Below are 15,346 nucleotides of genomic sequence, written 5' to 3'. Positions count from 1 at the left end.
TATGTATATGTGAAGATATTTTCAGATAAATAAATATTAACAAACTATCTATTAACAAATTAACAATTAAATAAGAGGGGTTTAATATATATTATAAAGTAGCTGAATTTATTTTTTATTTTTTTTTGCAGATAGGCTGCCAATTTTTTTGCCGGTCGTGTGCATATTGGAAGTGCTTCTTTGAAACGGAAATAAAAACTTCTTTGTCGGAGTTAAATTTTTGACGAAAGGCACCTAAGAAAATAAAGTGAAATATTAAACTCCATTGGAAATCGGAAAATTTAATTAAGTAAAAAGTGGTAATAAATAATATTATTATCCGTACTTCTTATTGCCGCAGTCATTGCCAAACCAATAGCGCTATAGGGGAATTAAACGTTTAAATCCTTTAGTGTTGCTCCGCGCAGCCTGTGAAAGAATTGTAAAACTCGTTAAATTAATTTGTATTTTTGATTTACATATGTAGTAGCTACTTACACGAAGTTTAATTACAAAAGAAAGTGGTAGATCGTCCTTTTCGTTTGCACCAGTCTGCCAATAAATCACATACTTAATAATTTTCTTAAATTGAATATTTAACAAACTACTTACGGTTTGCTATTTTTTCAAATGTGTAATGCTTCCATTCATGGTACAATAAACACAGGTAGAAGCCAAATTGACATCAAACCTACAAAAGTCAAAGTTTTCGGGAGAGTAAAAATAAAAATGAGCGTGTGTAAGGAAAAATAAAAAATTACATTTCGCTGGTTGACGTTTTTGAGTAAATTTGAAGTTTTGTTTTTATTTTTTTTCTTTAGTTAAAATTTGTTAATTTGTATGTTGTTTTCTGTTTTTAATTTATGAGTTGGAGGGACTTTCCGGCATAAGGGTCATAGGAACAGCACTTGGTATCAAAAGTGCCTTTCCTGTACCTCCCGGTGCATTTATGAAATCTGCTGCTTTAAAATGTTTAACGCACAGCAAGGCATTTCGCTGCAGTTCTGCCCCAAAGCTGTTTTCGCAACGCTCTTTACGCGAAGGACATTGAGGCACGTTAAAAACAATTAGTGGTATCTGCTTCATATTTAAAACCACATAAAAAACAACGCTTCAGGTGTTGCATTTTTAACACATACACTAAGTATAAACCGCACAACACTACTCAAATTCACATGTTAATTAAAATTTGTTATTAACGAACATTAAAAAAAAACAACGATATGACATTCAAAGCGTAACGAAATATAGGAAATAAAAGAAAAACAAGTTGAAGTTTAAAGGTTTGGTTCTCATGAGAGCAACGTCATTTTGGCTTTTACCTGTATTAATGTGCCTTGGCTTCCATTCAAACATCTTTGTGGATAAACAGTTTTTTGTTCAGAAATTGCTTGTTTACGTTTTTTGTCTTTCATATTAAAAACCAAGGCGAATTTATATAAGGTGGTGTTACTAGCTCAGCTGATTTTGTGTATGTGTTTCGCCGCACGGCTTCTGATATCAAATTGAAAAATTTTGTTTGAATTTCTACACACACTCTTACACATTTTGACAGTTTATGCCACCAAAGCAAAAACAAAATACATGTAAATTTTTGTTTTTGTACTCCTGCTATCACCTTATATTAATTCGCCATTTAAATGTTTGGCATAAGTTGAAATCATAGGGATGCCGTTTTCTTTCGTTTCTCAATGGATTTTATACTTGAAAAGGCACCAAAATATGTATGCAATACTTTTACATATCGTCATTTAAAGTACAAAACCGCGCATCAAGAAAATGCAAAACCTTGTATGTGAGGTTGCCTAAATTTTATAGGAGAGAGTAAAATTTGTCATAATTCAAAACGGTTCCCTCTTTTAAACTTAATTATCTCTTCTTATGTCTAAAAGCGCAGTTAGTCAACGACGTAGCGTAAACGTAGGTGACGTACGTAGCAGCATTTCAAATTTACTGTTGATAGAGAGAGAAGAACGGCAACGTCACCGCCATGCGGTGGTGAGTTTTGGTTAACACGCGAANTATGAAGCTCCATTATTAACCTTTATAAAAAAAAATTTACCGGAACAAAAATCTCCTACAATTCGCTTACTTTCGCATTTTTTCTCCCGGTTCTAAAAGCAACTTCCATTTTTGTCACGTGCGTAAGTCAACTTTGATTGACTGTAACTTGGGTACCCAGTGCTCAATCTTCCAATATTTATACTTTTTGGAAAAAACTCATCACATGCAATGAAGCGATCCTAAAAGATGTGACTTCTTTCCATTATATTTCTATTTTTACTACATTCAAACGCAAATAAACGTGTACAAATGTCGCGTGCATAACCATGGAAACACCCATATACAGATTGGCGCTTACACAATATGTTAGTGTTTGGCCTAGCTTCTCCTCCCATATGGGGCGTGCGCCTTAATTTTGTCACACAAAGGGGAAGGGCAATTTTACGCCGACTCCGAACGGCAATTGTATTTTTATGAGAAGCTGTTTTCATGACAGAATACACTCGGAGGTTTACTATTACCAATAGAGGAGCGACAGCGAACAGCGGAGTGTATATATCGATGGCTGAGTGGAAGATCGACCTATCTCGGCAGCCAGTTCGAAAACACCCTATCTCAGAAAACTTTTCAAAAACGCCCTACTTCAGAATTTGGTTGAAAAACACCCTATCTCAGAATTTGGTTGAATAACGCCCTATTTCAAAATCGGTTCTAAAACGCCCTACCTCAAACGAAAATACATTGAAAATAAGCTGAGATAGGGCGTTTTTGAATCGGCAGGTAAGATAGGGCGTTTTCAATCAAATTCTGAAGTAGGGCATTCTTGAAAAGTTTTCTGAGATAAGGGTTGTTGAAAATTTTTCTGAGATAGGGCGTTTTCGAACTGGCTGCTGAGGTGCTATAAGAAAATATACCCAAAATTCAGGAGCAAATGAAAAAATGCTGATTGAAAATAACTCACATGTATAAATTAAATAATATAACTTAAGCGGTCACAGCGCTACAAAAGGAGGAGTTAGAAAAAATAGCAATGCGGTTTGAAGGAAACATAAGACCATAAAATGTTTGTTTGTTTCGTTAATTCTCCCAACCTTTTAAGATATGACACTCCATTCTTTGCATTAGTTTGCAAATATACACTTATTGTTCTACAATGGCAAACATTTTCGTGGGATGTTTTTTCTTTAATTTCGAATTGAAAATACATTACGATCATATTGTACCGAAATAAGAGTGGTATCCCTGCATTTTGTAAAAGCCAGAAAGAAGCATCAACTGTATGAAAAAATGAAAGGGAGGAGTATACATACCTTCTATAATTTTGACTTTGTAAACAACAAAAAATACAAATTTTCTTTTCTTTGCAAGCTTTGAAAATATAGGCTTATTTTTACTTAAATGTGATATAAAGCTCATTAAAATGTTGTGTAATGTCTTGTTATCATAGTGCTTTGTATTTTTATTGTCCACCATACGTGAATTGTTTCTATTGAAAAAGATCTAGTACACAGATTTTTTGTTTTGAAATTGTTTGTTCATTGTTTTTAATTTTAAAATTCCTACATTTGACATGTATGTGAATGGCGGAGTTGCCGCTTTCCTCCTTTTCGGTGGGTTTTATACTAAAAAAGGCATCAAAATGGGAAAAAACCTCCTTGGTATCTCTGCACCTGTTAAACTTTTTATGGGAAGATGTATGAAAATCCAACTTGCTATAATTTCATATGGGTGGTTCCATACAGCCGTACGCGACATTCGTACGCTTAAAGAGTAACGTAAATCTATCAAAAATAGAAGTTACTGAAAAAAAAGATTACGGTTATGTTTGAGAAAAAAATAAGCAGCCTCGAAACTTTGGTGTGAAAAATATCCGTTCAAAACCAGGTGATAACGTACGCGACAAAAAAGAAGTGGTTTTAAGGCACATATACATATATGCGAAAGTCTTCGAATCATGAGAGTTTTTCTTTTCTTTAAAAATTCCTAAACTAAGCTAAATAATGACCTTTACAATCCTTCCATTTTTTGATAGAAATGATCTCTGGTTTGTTTTTATTAAAAAAAATATATAATAACGTACGCGACATAACGTACGCGACATATTTTTCCCCATACAATATTTTTACTAAATTAAATTTTTTCAGTTCTTCTCTCCACCGTTTCGCGTTTTCAAAACCTTTTTCCACCATCTGAATACGAAATTTAAAGTTATAAAGCCGTTTGAATTCATTTGCTTGACATTTTCGGTTTACATTTTCATGGAAACACGCATATATGCGAAAGTCTGCGAATCATGGGAGTTTTTCTTTTCTTTAAATGTTCCTAACTAAGCTAAATAATGTACCTTTACAATCCTTTCATATTTTAAGAGAAATTATCTCTGGCTAGTTTTATATTAAAAAAAAAAACAATAACGTACGCGACATAACGTACGCGACAATTTTGCTCGTAAGTAATAAAATGTATTTATTGAGAACTCTTTCCGCCACCGTTTCATTGTTTTACAACTATTCTAAATAATTTAAATGGAAAATTTGCAATTAACATTGCATACATCAATATTTGATTGAAATTTTCGTACTTACAATAACGTATGCGACAGACTTTAAAGGGTAATAAAATTTGTTTTACTTCGGTTGGAAAGAAAATTTTACTGCATATCTTTAACTGGAAGAATTCTCGCTTAAGAATTGTAATCTGCATTACCTGCGACTGCCAATATACAAATGACATAGACAAACAATGTTTTTGCATAACGTACGCGACATTAGAATACTATCAGAAGCAAATCAAAAAACTACCGTCAACCGAGCTCTAACTTCTCATTTTTCTCATTTTTATAGTTAGTTGTTATTGCAAATTTGATTTTAAGATGTAATTGTAATGTTTCAAATCTCTTAATTTAGTTAATAGGAAAGAGAAAATAGTTCATTCCATTAGAGAAAACTGAGTCGAACAGACACTCAGTTTTACTCTTCAATTTTTGAGTTTTAAAATTGCAATAAGCTGAAATACTTCNGAGAAAACTGAGTCGAAGAGACACTCAGTTTTACTCTTCAATTTTTGAGTTTTAAAATTGCAATAAGCTGATAAAATTCTGATAATATAAAAATTCGAGTATTTTACTCTTATTAATTCGTCTTAAAAACCCTTTTCAGTTGTTTTTATTTTTTCAGTCCTGGTTGACATTTTCATGAAAACACCCATATGCTTAACAGTATCACAACAGTATGTTTACAGTATCTCCCCATAATTTTTCATATGAAAAAATCTATTATATGCATCCCACTCGATATCATTGAATTCCTCATAAGAACATGTAGTCCCTCTATTTTAGCGTATCAACAGTTCATATGGCTTCATACCATGTAAATGCACCATAATCTGTCAATTTATGTAGAGCCAAATGAAAAAAAGGGGGAAAAAAATGAGTAATGGACCTTCTGTATCAAGGCAACACCGAAGGCATATCAAACAGGTATCTAAAATTGTTGCAATTTTCTTTCATAGTAAGTTTGTTTGCTTCTCGAAGCAGTGATCCATCATTTGCAAGGCCTAGTAATCAGCGTTTGCACTGCTGAGCTAGGTTAACGTTCCAAAAGCTGCATTCCAATCGCTTGTCTTGTATGGGAAAATGTTTCACATGCAAATAGATTTTAACAATTTATAATTTTTTTGAAATTAAAAATATTTGATATTTTAGACCAAGTAATTTAAAAAAATCAAATCAGCTACTCTACTGATACAACCGATTTAATATGACTTGGCAACACCCATGTATAATGTCAGTTGTATGAAAAAAAATGTTTGTCCACGTTAAGATTGTTTAAAAAGAATGTACTTTCAAATGATTTTTAACTAACACAGCTAATTAGTTTTACGCCACCCAATGTAAACCGTCGACCAAACCCCCTCATATTTTGACTAATTTGTTTAATTGTGAAATGCATAAAGGCATTGGTTGGAAAAAACTTGTTTAGTCCACGTTAAGATTGTTTAAAAAGAATGTACTTTTAATGTATTTTTAATTAACACAGCTAACTAGTTCTAGGCCACCCATTGTAAACCGTCGACCGAACCCCCTCATATTTTAAGTGGGCCCGAATCGCGGCATTCGATATCGAACGTAACTCGAATCGAAATTTGATTATCAGATCACGGCATTCGATAGCGAGTGTCAAGGCGAATTTATATAAGGTGGTGTTACTAGCTCAGCTGATTTTGTGTATGTGTTTCGCCGCACGGCTTCTGATATCAAAATGAAAAATTTTGTTTGAATTTCTACACACACTCTTACAGATTTTGACAGTTTATGCCGCCAAAGCAAAAACAAAATACATGTAAATTTTTGTTTTTGTACTCCTGCTATCACCTTATATTAATTCGCCTTGGCGAGTGTGCTTGGCCCGAAAACAGCTGTAATTTTATTTCATTCGATTCGAAACGAGTAATCACTCGATTACGATTCCGCGATTCGGGCCCTGATTTGTTTAATTGTGAAGTGCAAAGCATAATAATAAAATGTGTCATAAAAACGGTTATTTTAATTCCGAGAGTTTTGCAAAGTGATTTTTTCGGTTTCATAATATGTCTCGAGATTTACGTTGTTTAAGGAAAATGTTATCAATATGTGTAAATACATTGTGCGCCGTTTGTGCTGCATCAATTTTAAAATGCAGCCCTCTTACAGCATAGTAGTCAACCAAAGGTTTGGTTTGTTTGTGGTACGCTTCTAGTCGTTTGTTTAAAGCTGCTGCGTTATCATCACTCCGACGAACAAGAGGTTCACCAGTTTCCTAGAAGATAATAAAAGTAATTCCTATTAATAAATATTTAAATTATTTTTTCGTTCTAAGAAGAGAAACTCACGTCATCGCGCATTCGATTTTTCGGTGGAGCAAATTCTTCATGATAAGAGCGGCCACTTGCGGGGTGAATTAAGCGGCCCGTTATTCTACGGACAAGTAAGCTGTCATCTATAGCAAATTCAATAACAGCATCAAGATTAGTTTTTCGTTTGGCAAGTAAATCATCCAGCTAAAAATATAGAAACAAGTTAAATAATCAGTATATTTAGATGGGGCTGTGTTGAAAATCAAAAATATCTTCGCTACATCTAAAAATGACAGTCGGGTCTACGTATCCGGAACGACCCAGATCTATATCTGGCCAAGGACTGTCACTCCAGCAACACTCCCCAAAAAGTCTTTGGGGAGTTTGTATGCTGTTACAACAACAACAAGAATTTGGTATAAAAATGTTTCTGCTCTGTGGCAGTGCAATTCCGAACAACTTGATACACTCACAATTTTCTTCTAATACTCTCACATCTTCGAACTTGCAATGCTACTGGCGAAGAAATTTCAAAGGCTGTAAATTTTGGCACATTCTTAAATTTTCAAAAAACGCAACCTTGCGCGACTATTGGGTTGCAGTATTTCAGAATACTTAAAAACAACAATACTTTAACAACAAATGTACAACATAAAGACCAACGACCAAATTTACTAGAAAATATGGAATTATACAAAATAAAAACCTTTGGCGGGGTAATAAAATACGAAAGAAATACCGCATCGGATTTTATATTCGAACCCCTATAATAGATTTACGAAAAGACAAATAACAACAAAAATTAGACATGGACGCTCCTTCCAAACACATACCATACAGCAAAAACATAACGAACGCTAATATCGAGATGGTGAAAGATGAAGCCATTACCCGCTTTTAGAAGAAGTACACCACGGCATATCTAAGACTCAATCATCGACGAAATTCATATTACCTAATTTAAATGAACATAAATTAAGGACAAAAACTCAAATCAGACAGGACGAAAAATTACACTGAAGATGGCACAACACCGAAAACGGGTTCTTTCCAAACCAAACTTGACAAGGGATGGGGAAATTCGTTCCAAAATAAATCATCTTACCATCGTGTCGGAAAAATAACCAACACCAGTGTATAATTTATTAATTTTTAATTATAAATGTCTAAATACAAAGGCAAAATATAAGTGTTGTGTTTTTACGTATGAAGCTTACATGCTTACTGTAGGGTTAATAGAAATGTCAAAATGGAAATAGGAGAAGAACAGAGAAAGAGTATGTACCAATAAGTTGAACGCGACGGACGCGAATTTCTATACAATTTTGAAGTTAATATATTTTATACTGCTGGAAAGCAAAATTCCTGACTTTTAATTGGGTTCGGGCGTTGCAAAAAAGCTTGCAACGAAACATTGGTGCCGTGACCAGGATTCTGGCGAGGAAATTCAAATCGTCATAGGAAGCAAACTTCGTAAGTTAACGCGTGAACAAGAACTTATTGGTGGTACATATGCATGTACTAGGTACGTAGAATTCGATTGCAAATTCTTCGAGCAACAACAACGAAGGANTGGCGCCAGAGAGTTCTGGCTCGTGTCTGCATACATGGCGCATGAGGACGAGGTGGAACCACACTATTACTGCGTGAGATTATGGCCGAAGCGAGGCGACGAAAAGCCGATATTATCATTGGATAGGATGCAAAGTCGAGGCACTCGTGCTGGGGAAGCTCAGACATCAACACGAGAGGCGAGTCACTTTTTGATTATATTCTAAGTGAGGACTTAGGTAGTTGTAATAGAGGTAACGAACCGACCCTTATCACTACAGCAAGAGGTCCTTGACCTTACCCTTGCCTTGTCTTCTTTATTATCCCGTATTTCCGATTGGAGGGTTCTTCATGATCCCTCCTTTTCGGACCATAGATATGTTCAGTTTTATCTGGACGACGACCGTTCTAAAATTATCCCCTATAGAAATTGTAGGAAAACAAATTGAGACCTCTACAGCCAAAACTGCGGGAACTACTCCCAGAGGCTCCTCCTGTAAACTTAAGCACTGAAATCTCGATTGAGGACTCGGTGGAGAAATTTACATCAGCCTGTAGGAGTGCCATTGAAAGCTCATGCCCGCTGAGCAGGCCCTCGGGCAAAGTCCGACCGAAATGGGGGACGATGGAACTCTCGGAACTTAGGGCGTCGAGCAGGCGCCTTTTCAACAAAGCCAGGAAGAGTGGACAATACTCCGACTGGGAACTCTACAAAGTCGGACTGGATATATATAAGTCCGAGATAAGAAAGGCCAAAAGTCGTGGAGAAATTTCTGCGAAGGAGCTGAAGGTTGTCACGAATCGTCTCGAATCCTCGCGAGGAGTCCTATACCTTTGGGATACTTGAGGGACGAAGAGGGAAACTGTGCCCTAAGCGGAGGGGCGTCGTTAACTACTCCTTGATACTCATTTCCCAGCAAACCCCACACCATGTACCGGTGTCGGTACGCTTGGCTACCCCATATTCTCTGGTGAACTACTGGAGAAACGCCGACTGCTTTGGGCGATGGACTCTTTCAAGCCTTTCAAGTCCCCCGGACCGGATGGCATTATTCCTGCGCAGCTGCAAAAGTCTGTGGAGGTCTCGTGTCGCTGGCTCACCCCAATCTATGCGAGCTGCCTTGAAAGGGTGTATATCCCAGGGGCCAGGAGGGCCCCCCAAAGCAAGAACAAGCTCTCATGTGTCTCCGAGGGACTTCAGGCTGGAGGCTTCTTGACCTGTATATAAGAAACAGGATTCCTCTCAGCATGCGTATCTAAAAGGTAGATCTGTGGAATCTGCCTTGCACTCAATGGTTAAAGTCATAGAGGAGTCTCTTAGGAACAAAGATTTTGTAGTTGGGAGTCTTCCTTGATATCGAGGGGGCTTTTAATAACGTGCTACCTGGGGCAATAGTAAGAGCGCTAACTTAGCTTGGAGTCGAGAGCCACTTAGTTAGGCTCATCTCTCGGATGTAGTACGACAGAACTGTCATAGCAGAATGGGGAAATGCCTCTGACCAACGTAAAGTGAGCAGAGACACCCCGCAGGGAGGCGTCCTTTCCCCCTTTCTCTGGACAGTCGTAATAAACGATGTCCTGGAGGAGTTGGAAAGAGGGATGCCAGGTTATTGCCTACGCGGGTGATGTGGCTCTCATCGTCAGAGGAAANCCTGGAGGAGTTGGAAAGGGGGATGCCAGGTTATTGCCTACTCGGGTGATGTGGCTCTCATCGTCAGAGGAAAGTTCCTGGACACTCTGTATGATCTCATGCAAGGGTACTTGGTCACAAACTCTCGCTATTAATCCTGGAAAGACGGAGCTCTTACTATTCACCAGGAGGTATAAAGTGCCTCATGCCCAGCATTCCTCATTAGGAAGTGTTTCCCTTGTTCTTCCTGACAGGGTCAAATTCTTGGGCGTGATTCTGGACAGGAAGTTATCATGGAAGCAAATATCGAGGAGCGAGTAAAAAAGGCATCAGTGGCTCTTTACTGGTGTAAAAATTCTATAGGGAAGAGATAGGGCCTATCTCCAAATGTTATGTATTGGCTGTATGAAACCATAATAAGCCAATCATGTTATATGGGGCCATTGTCTGGTGGAATTCACTGGAAAAGTCTACTCTTGTTAGGAAGCTAAAGCGCATGCAAAGGGCGGCCCTCGTTGGAATCAGCGGGGCGCTCCGGACCACTCCAACTCTAGCGCTAAATGCTATGATCAGCGTCAAACCTGTTGACATCGCGGGAAAAGTAGTGGCGGTTCTGTTTGAACACAGCACACGGCCACTTGACGATTCTAAAAAGTTTCGACTGGCGTGTTCCAAGGCTGGCCCCAAACGGATCCTTCTCCACACACATTCCTCCAAGGAGCGAATGGGAGAATGGCAGTCTCTGGAATAGAGGTCCAATAAACATATTCATGGACGAATCAAGCTGGACGGGAGAGTCGGAGGAGGGGTCTACTGTCGGGAACTCTCGATAGATCTTATGTTCAGACTGTTGTACNAGGAGAATGACAGTATCTGGAATAGAGGTCCAATAAACATATTCATGGACGAATCAAGCTGGACGGGAGAGTCGGAGGAGGGGTCTACTGTCGGGAACTCTCGATAGATCTTATGTTCAGACTGTTGTACTTCTGTAGCATCTTTCAAATAGAGGTGGCCGCTATAAAACAGGCAGCCGATTGGCTACGCACCAANCAGTCGTAATAAACGATGTCCTGGAGGAGTTGGAAAGAGGGATGCCAGGTTATTGCCTACGCGGGTGATGTGGCTCTCATCGTCAGAGGAAAGTTCCTGGACACTCTGTATGATCTCATGCAAGGGTACTTGGTCACAAACTCTCGCTATTAATCCTGGAAAGACGGAGCTCTTACTATTCACCAGGAGGTATAAAGTGCCTCATGCCCAGCATTCCTCATTAGGAAGTGTTTCCCTTGTTCTTCCTGACAGGGTCAAATTCTTGGGCGTGATTCTGGACTGGAAGTTATCATGGAAGCAAATATCGAGGAGCGAGTAAAAAAGGCATCAGTGGCTCTTTACTGGTGTAAAAATTCTATAGGGAAGAGATAGGGCCTATCTCCAAATGTTATGTATTGGCTGTATGAAACCATAATAAGCCAATCATGTTATATGGGGCCATTGTCTGGTGGAATTCACTGGAAAAGTCTACTCTTGTTAGGAAGCTAAAGCGCATGCAAAGGGCGGCCCTCGTTGGAATCAGCGGGGCGCTCCGGACCACTCCAACTCTAGCGCTAAATGCTATGATCAGCGTCAAACCTGTTGACATCGCGGGAAAAGTAGTGGCAGTTCTGTTTGAACACAGCACACGGCCACTTGACGATTCTAAAAAGTTTCGACTGGCGTGTTCCAAGGCTGGCCCCAAACGGATCCTTCTCCACACACATTCCTCCAAGGAGCGAATGGGAGAATGGCAGTCTCTGGAATAGAGGTCCAATAAACATATTCATGGACGAATCAAGCTGGACGGGAGAGTCGGAGGAGGGGTCTACTGTCGGGAACTCTCGATAGATCTTATGTTCAGACTGTTGTACTTCTGTAGCATCTTTCAAATAGAGGTGGCCGCTATAAAACAGGCAGCCGATTGGCTACGCACCAACCTCTTGCTAACTAGGATGGTAAATATCTAATCTGATAGCCAAGCGGCTATCAAAGCGCTGGGATCGCTTATAGTACGATCGAAAAGAGTCGAGGAATGCCTGATCTCTCTCTGAAGTGCCTCGGAATACTTCCAAATCAAGCTGACTTGGATACCGGGACACAGTGACATAACTGGAAATTGCAGGGCTGATGAATTGGCTAGGCAGGGAATCCTCGAGGCCATAACCTCGGTTAGGGACGGCGTAGGAGTTCCGTTGGCAACCTCTGGCCTGCTTCTAGACAGATGGGCGCACAGTTGGCACAGCGAGCGCTGGGCGAAAATCCCGACATGCAAAGTTGCAAGGTCCTTCTGGCCGGTTGTCGACCGCGGACGATCAAGGAAGCTTCTGCAGCTGCCTAAGCGCCACCTCTCGATTCTCACAGGTGTACTGACCGGACATTGTGCTTTAGGGATCCACGCGGTTCGACTTAACATCGTCAGAGATCCCTACTGCCACAGCTGTTTGGAAGATGAGGTGGAATCACCTCAGCACTTCCTCTCAGTTGCCCGGCATTCGCAAGTCTAAGATTTGAGTACCTTGGTGCTCATTTCTTCAACGCTCCTGAAAAGCTATCCGGAGTGAACATCAGCTGCCTGCGGAACCTTGTTCTGAGTACCCAGCGCTTCTCTAAGTTTCTAACACAGAATATCTTAGTTGCAGTTCAAAGAACTTGTGTAATGTGGTAACAGAATGGACAATCTAATTAATGTCTAAGTGAGTCCCCCGGTCCGGGATCTGCCACAACAACCTAACCTAACCTACCTTTTATACCGTCCTTTGGTTGACAAAAAAATAGGTACGCTTGGAACACTGAAGTCGAGAAAATCGATGAAAAGGAGCGCATAACGGACGCGACAAAAACAGAAGTGATTTCAGAGTACATGTAAAAATAAACAAAACTCAGCAAATCCTGTAAGGTTTTCCTTTATTAAACATTCTTTAAATAAAGTCAAATAATGGACCGTTACAACCAACTAATTTTTGATCAGAAGCGATTTGTTGTTGATTTAATTTTGAATTAAAATCTGGTAACGGACGCGACATATCGGACGTCAGAGATTTTTCCCCCATACAATATTTTTACTAGTAACACATACTAAATTTAATTTTTTAAGTTGTTCTCTCCACCGTTTTGCGTTTTCAAAACCTCTTGTCGCCATCTGAATACAAAATTTAAACTTATAAATCCGTTTGATTCATTTACTTGCATTTTCAGTTTACCTTTTTTGGGAAATGCCCATATGACAAAAACCGAAATAAAGCATACATGCACAGTTTCGGTTGAAACCGAAATAATGTCTAACAGGCTAACCTAATATTCACGCACGCCGCCAATTTATTGTCAAAAATTTCTCATACACATGCAACTTGAATGAGATCAACCGAAATTGAACGGCGTGCGTATGAAGCTAACTCAATTTCCAATTTTTGTTCTACGTGACATTTTGATTTGACGATTCGCTCAATGAAATCAAATGCAAACGCATGCAAGTCAATTTCGGGTGACGCAAAAAAACAAATTCGACGGCATGCGTACCAAAACGCAAGCCGCGAATATTAGGTTAGCCTGTAAATGCAGTTTCCATATGCGCAATTTCGGTGCCCCTTATTAAATTTATAACTAGGGCCCAGATTTTTATGCACTAAACAATCGAAATTATGCGCATAAAATGTGCACTAAAAACTCAAAAATATTTTATTTATTAACTTTTCATATTTTATTACGAGTTTATAATTAACAAGAGGATATTTTGTAATTTTTAGTGCCACGAAAAACTCAAAATTAACTAAATTTATATCTAAAATTTTAAATTATGTATTAAAAAATTAAGCGCTTAAGGTAAAAAAGTAAAAAATTAATTACAATAAATTAAAAATACATATTTTTTCCGTATTTTTTTTCATTTGCTTTGTTTATGGTTTTATTGGCAAACAAGATAAATAGTTCTTTAAAATTTTCAAAGTTAAAGCTTTCCCTATTTGGCCGCAAAAATGTTTTGTTTGTTTTAAGGAGAACGTTCTTTCTACGTCAACACTGGTGATTGGGGCATATTTCAAGCAAGCTAGCTATAGGCTAACCGNTACCAAGTACCATTACCCATATCATTAATTTTAGCTTCCTAAGTGCATCATTTCCCTCTGCATGGAAAAAAGCTACTATTATACCCGTTGCTAAAAAAAACAACTGCAGTTGATCCCAGTGATTACAGGCCAATCAGCATATTGCCTGCCTTTTCCAAGGTTTGTGAATCTCTAATGGCAGCACAGAGATCAGCTTATGTTCAACTAAATAATTTATTATCACCATGGCAGTCTCGTATAACGTATTTTCTCATGAAACTTTACGAGGATGCTAAGAAACAGATTTTTTATTCCNATGTTAAAGATACTCGACGATATTAGAATAGACCTGGACCAAGGTAACATAACTCTTCTTTGCCTTTTGGACTTCTCTAAGGCTTTTGACATGGTAAATCATGATCTTCTGTGTCAGAAACTTAAGAGATTTTTCAGCTTTTCGGATAGTTCCGTTAATGTCATGACCAGCTATCTTAAGGGGAGAACTCAAAGGGTAAAAGGAGAAAGTGCTTACTCTTAGTGCAGAGCTGTTACGTCAGGTGTTCCGCAAGGATCTANGGTAAAAGGAGAAAGTGCTTACTCTGAGTGCAGAGCTGTTACGTCAGGTGTTCCGCAAGGATCTATCCTAGGTCCACTCTTGTTTAGTCTTTTCGTTAACGATGTGTTCTCTGTATGCCAGTATGTGAATGTTCATGCGTACGCGGACGATGTCCAACTATACTTGTCAAGTCGTATTGGTCTAATTGAAGACATGTGCTTCAAAATTAATTCTGATCTGTCCGCCATTTCTGTATGGGCACGTGATAACTGCTTACTCTTAAATGCCTCTAAATCGTATGTTTTACCGATAAGTAGTTATGCTGTGTATGTCGAGGATATTCCGAAGCTTTGGATTGGTACCACCGCTCTTTTGTTAACTGACAAAATTAAAAATCTGGGCTTTGTTGTTAATTCCAGATTAAACGCTACCGACCACATTAATAAAGTGGTAAGCGGCGTTTTTGCTACCTTACGTAGTTTGAAAATGTCTGCACCATTTACCCCTTTGGAAACGAGACGCAAGCTAGCCATTCAGCTTATCGTACCCCAGATAACATATTCCGAACTAGTATATAGTAAACTTGACTCAGCGTCTGCACATAAAATCGAGGTGGCCTTTAATAACGTCACACGCTACGTCTATGGTATTGGAAAGTACGATCACATCACTCCATGGAGAAATAAAATTCTGGGTTGCGATATCTTCGACTATCTA

The 15,346-nt window shown here is 38.5% G+C and overlaps 1 protein-coding gene across 1 annotated transcript in view; it reads right to left on the bottom strand.

Moving 5' to 3' along the window:
* Positions 1–6,500: 6,500 nt before the first annotated feature.
* Positions 6,501–15,346, bottom strand: part of Ak2 (Adenylate kinase 2) — a 58,659-nt gene continuing 49,813 nt past the window's right edge. Inside the window, exons 3-4 of the mRNA XM_017614161.1 lie at positions 6,853–7,020; positions 6,501–6,779 (exon numbers count right to left, since the gene is read on the bottom strand). Coding sequence (XP_017469650.1) covers positions 6,564–6,779; positions 6,853–7,020 — 384 coding nt within the window. The 3' untranslated portion in view covers positions 6,501–6,563. The remainder of the gene's footprint in view (positions 6,780–6,852; positions 7,021–15,346) is intronic.

Source organism: Rhagoletis zephyria, unplaced genomic scaffold (assembly GCF_001687245.7).
Source record: "Rhagoletis zephyria isolate East Lansing unplaced genomic scaffold, Rhagoletis_zephyria_1.1 Rzeph_scaffold_00785, whole genome shotgun sequence".
Classification (NCBI taxonomy): domain Eukaryota; kingdom Metazoa; phylum Arthropoda; class Insecta; order Diptera; family Tephritidae; genus Rhagoletis; species Rhagoletis zephyria.
Note: the sequence above shows the minus strand (reverse complement) of the source record. Positions and strands in the feature narration are given on the sequence as shown.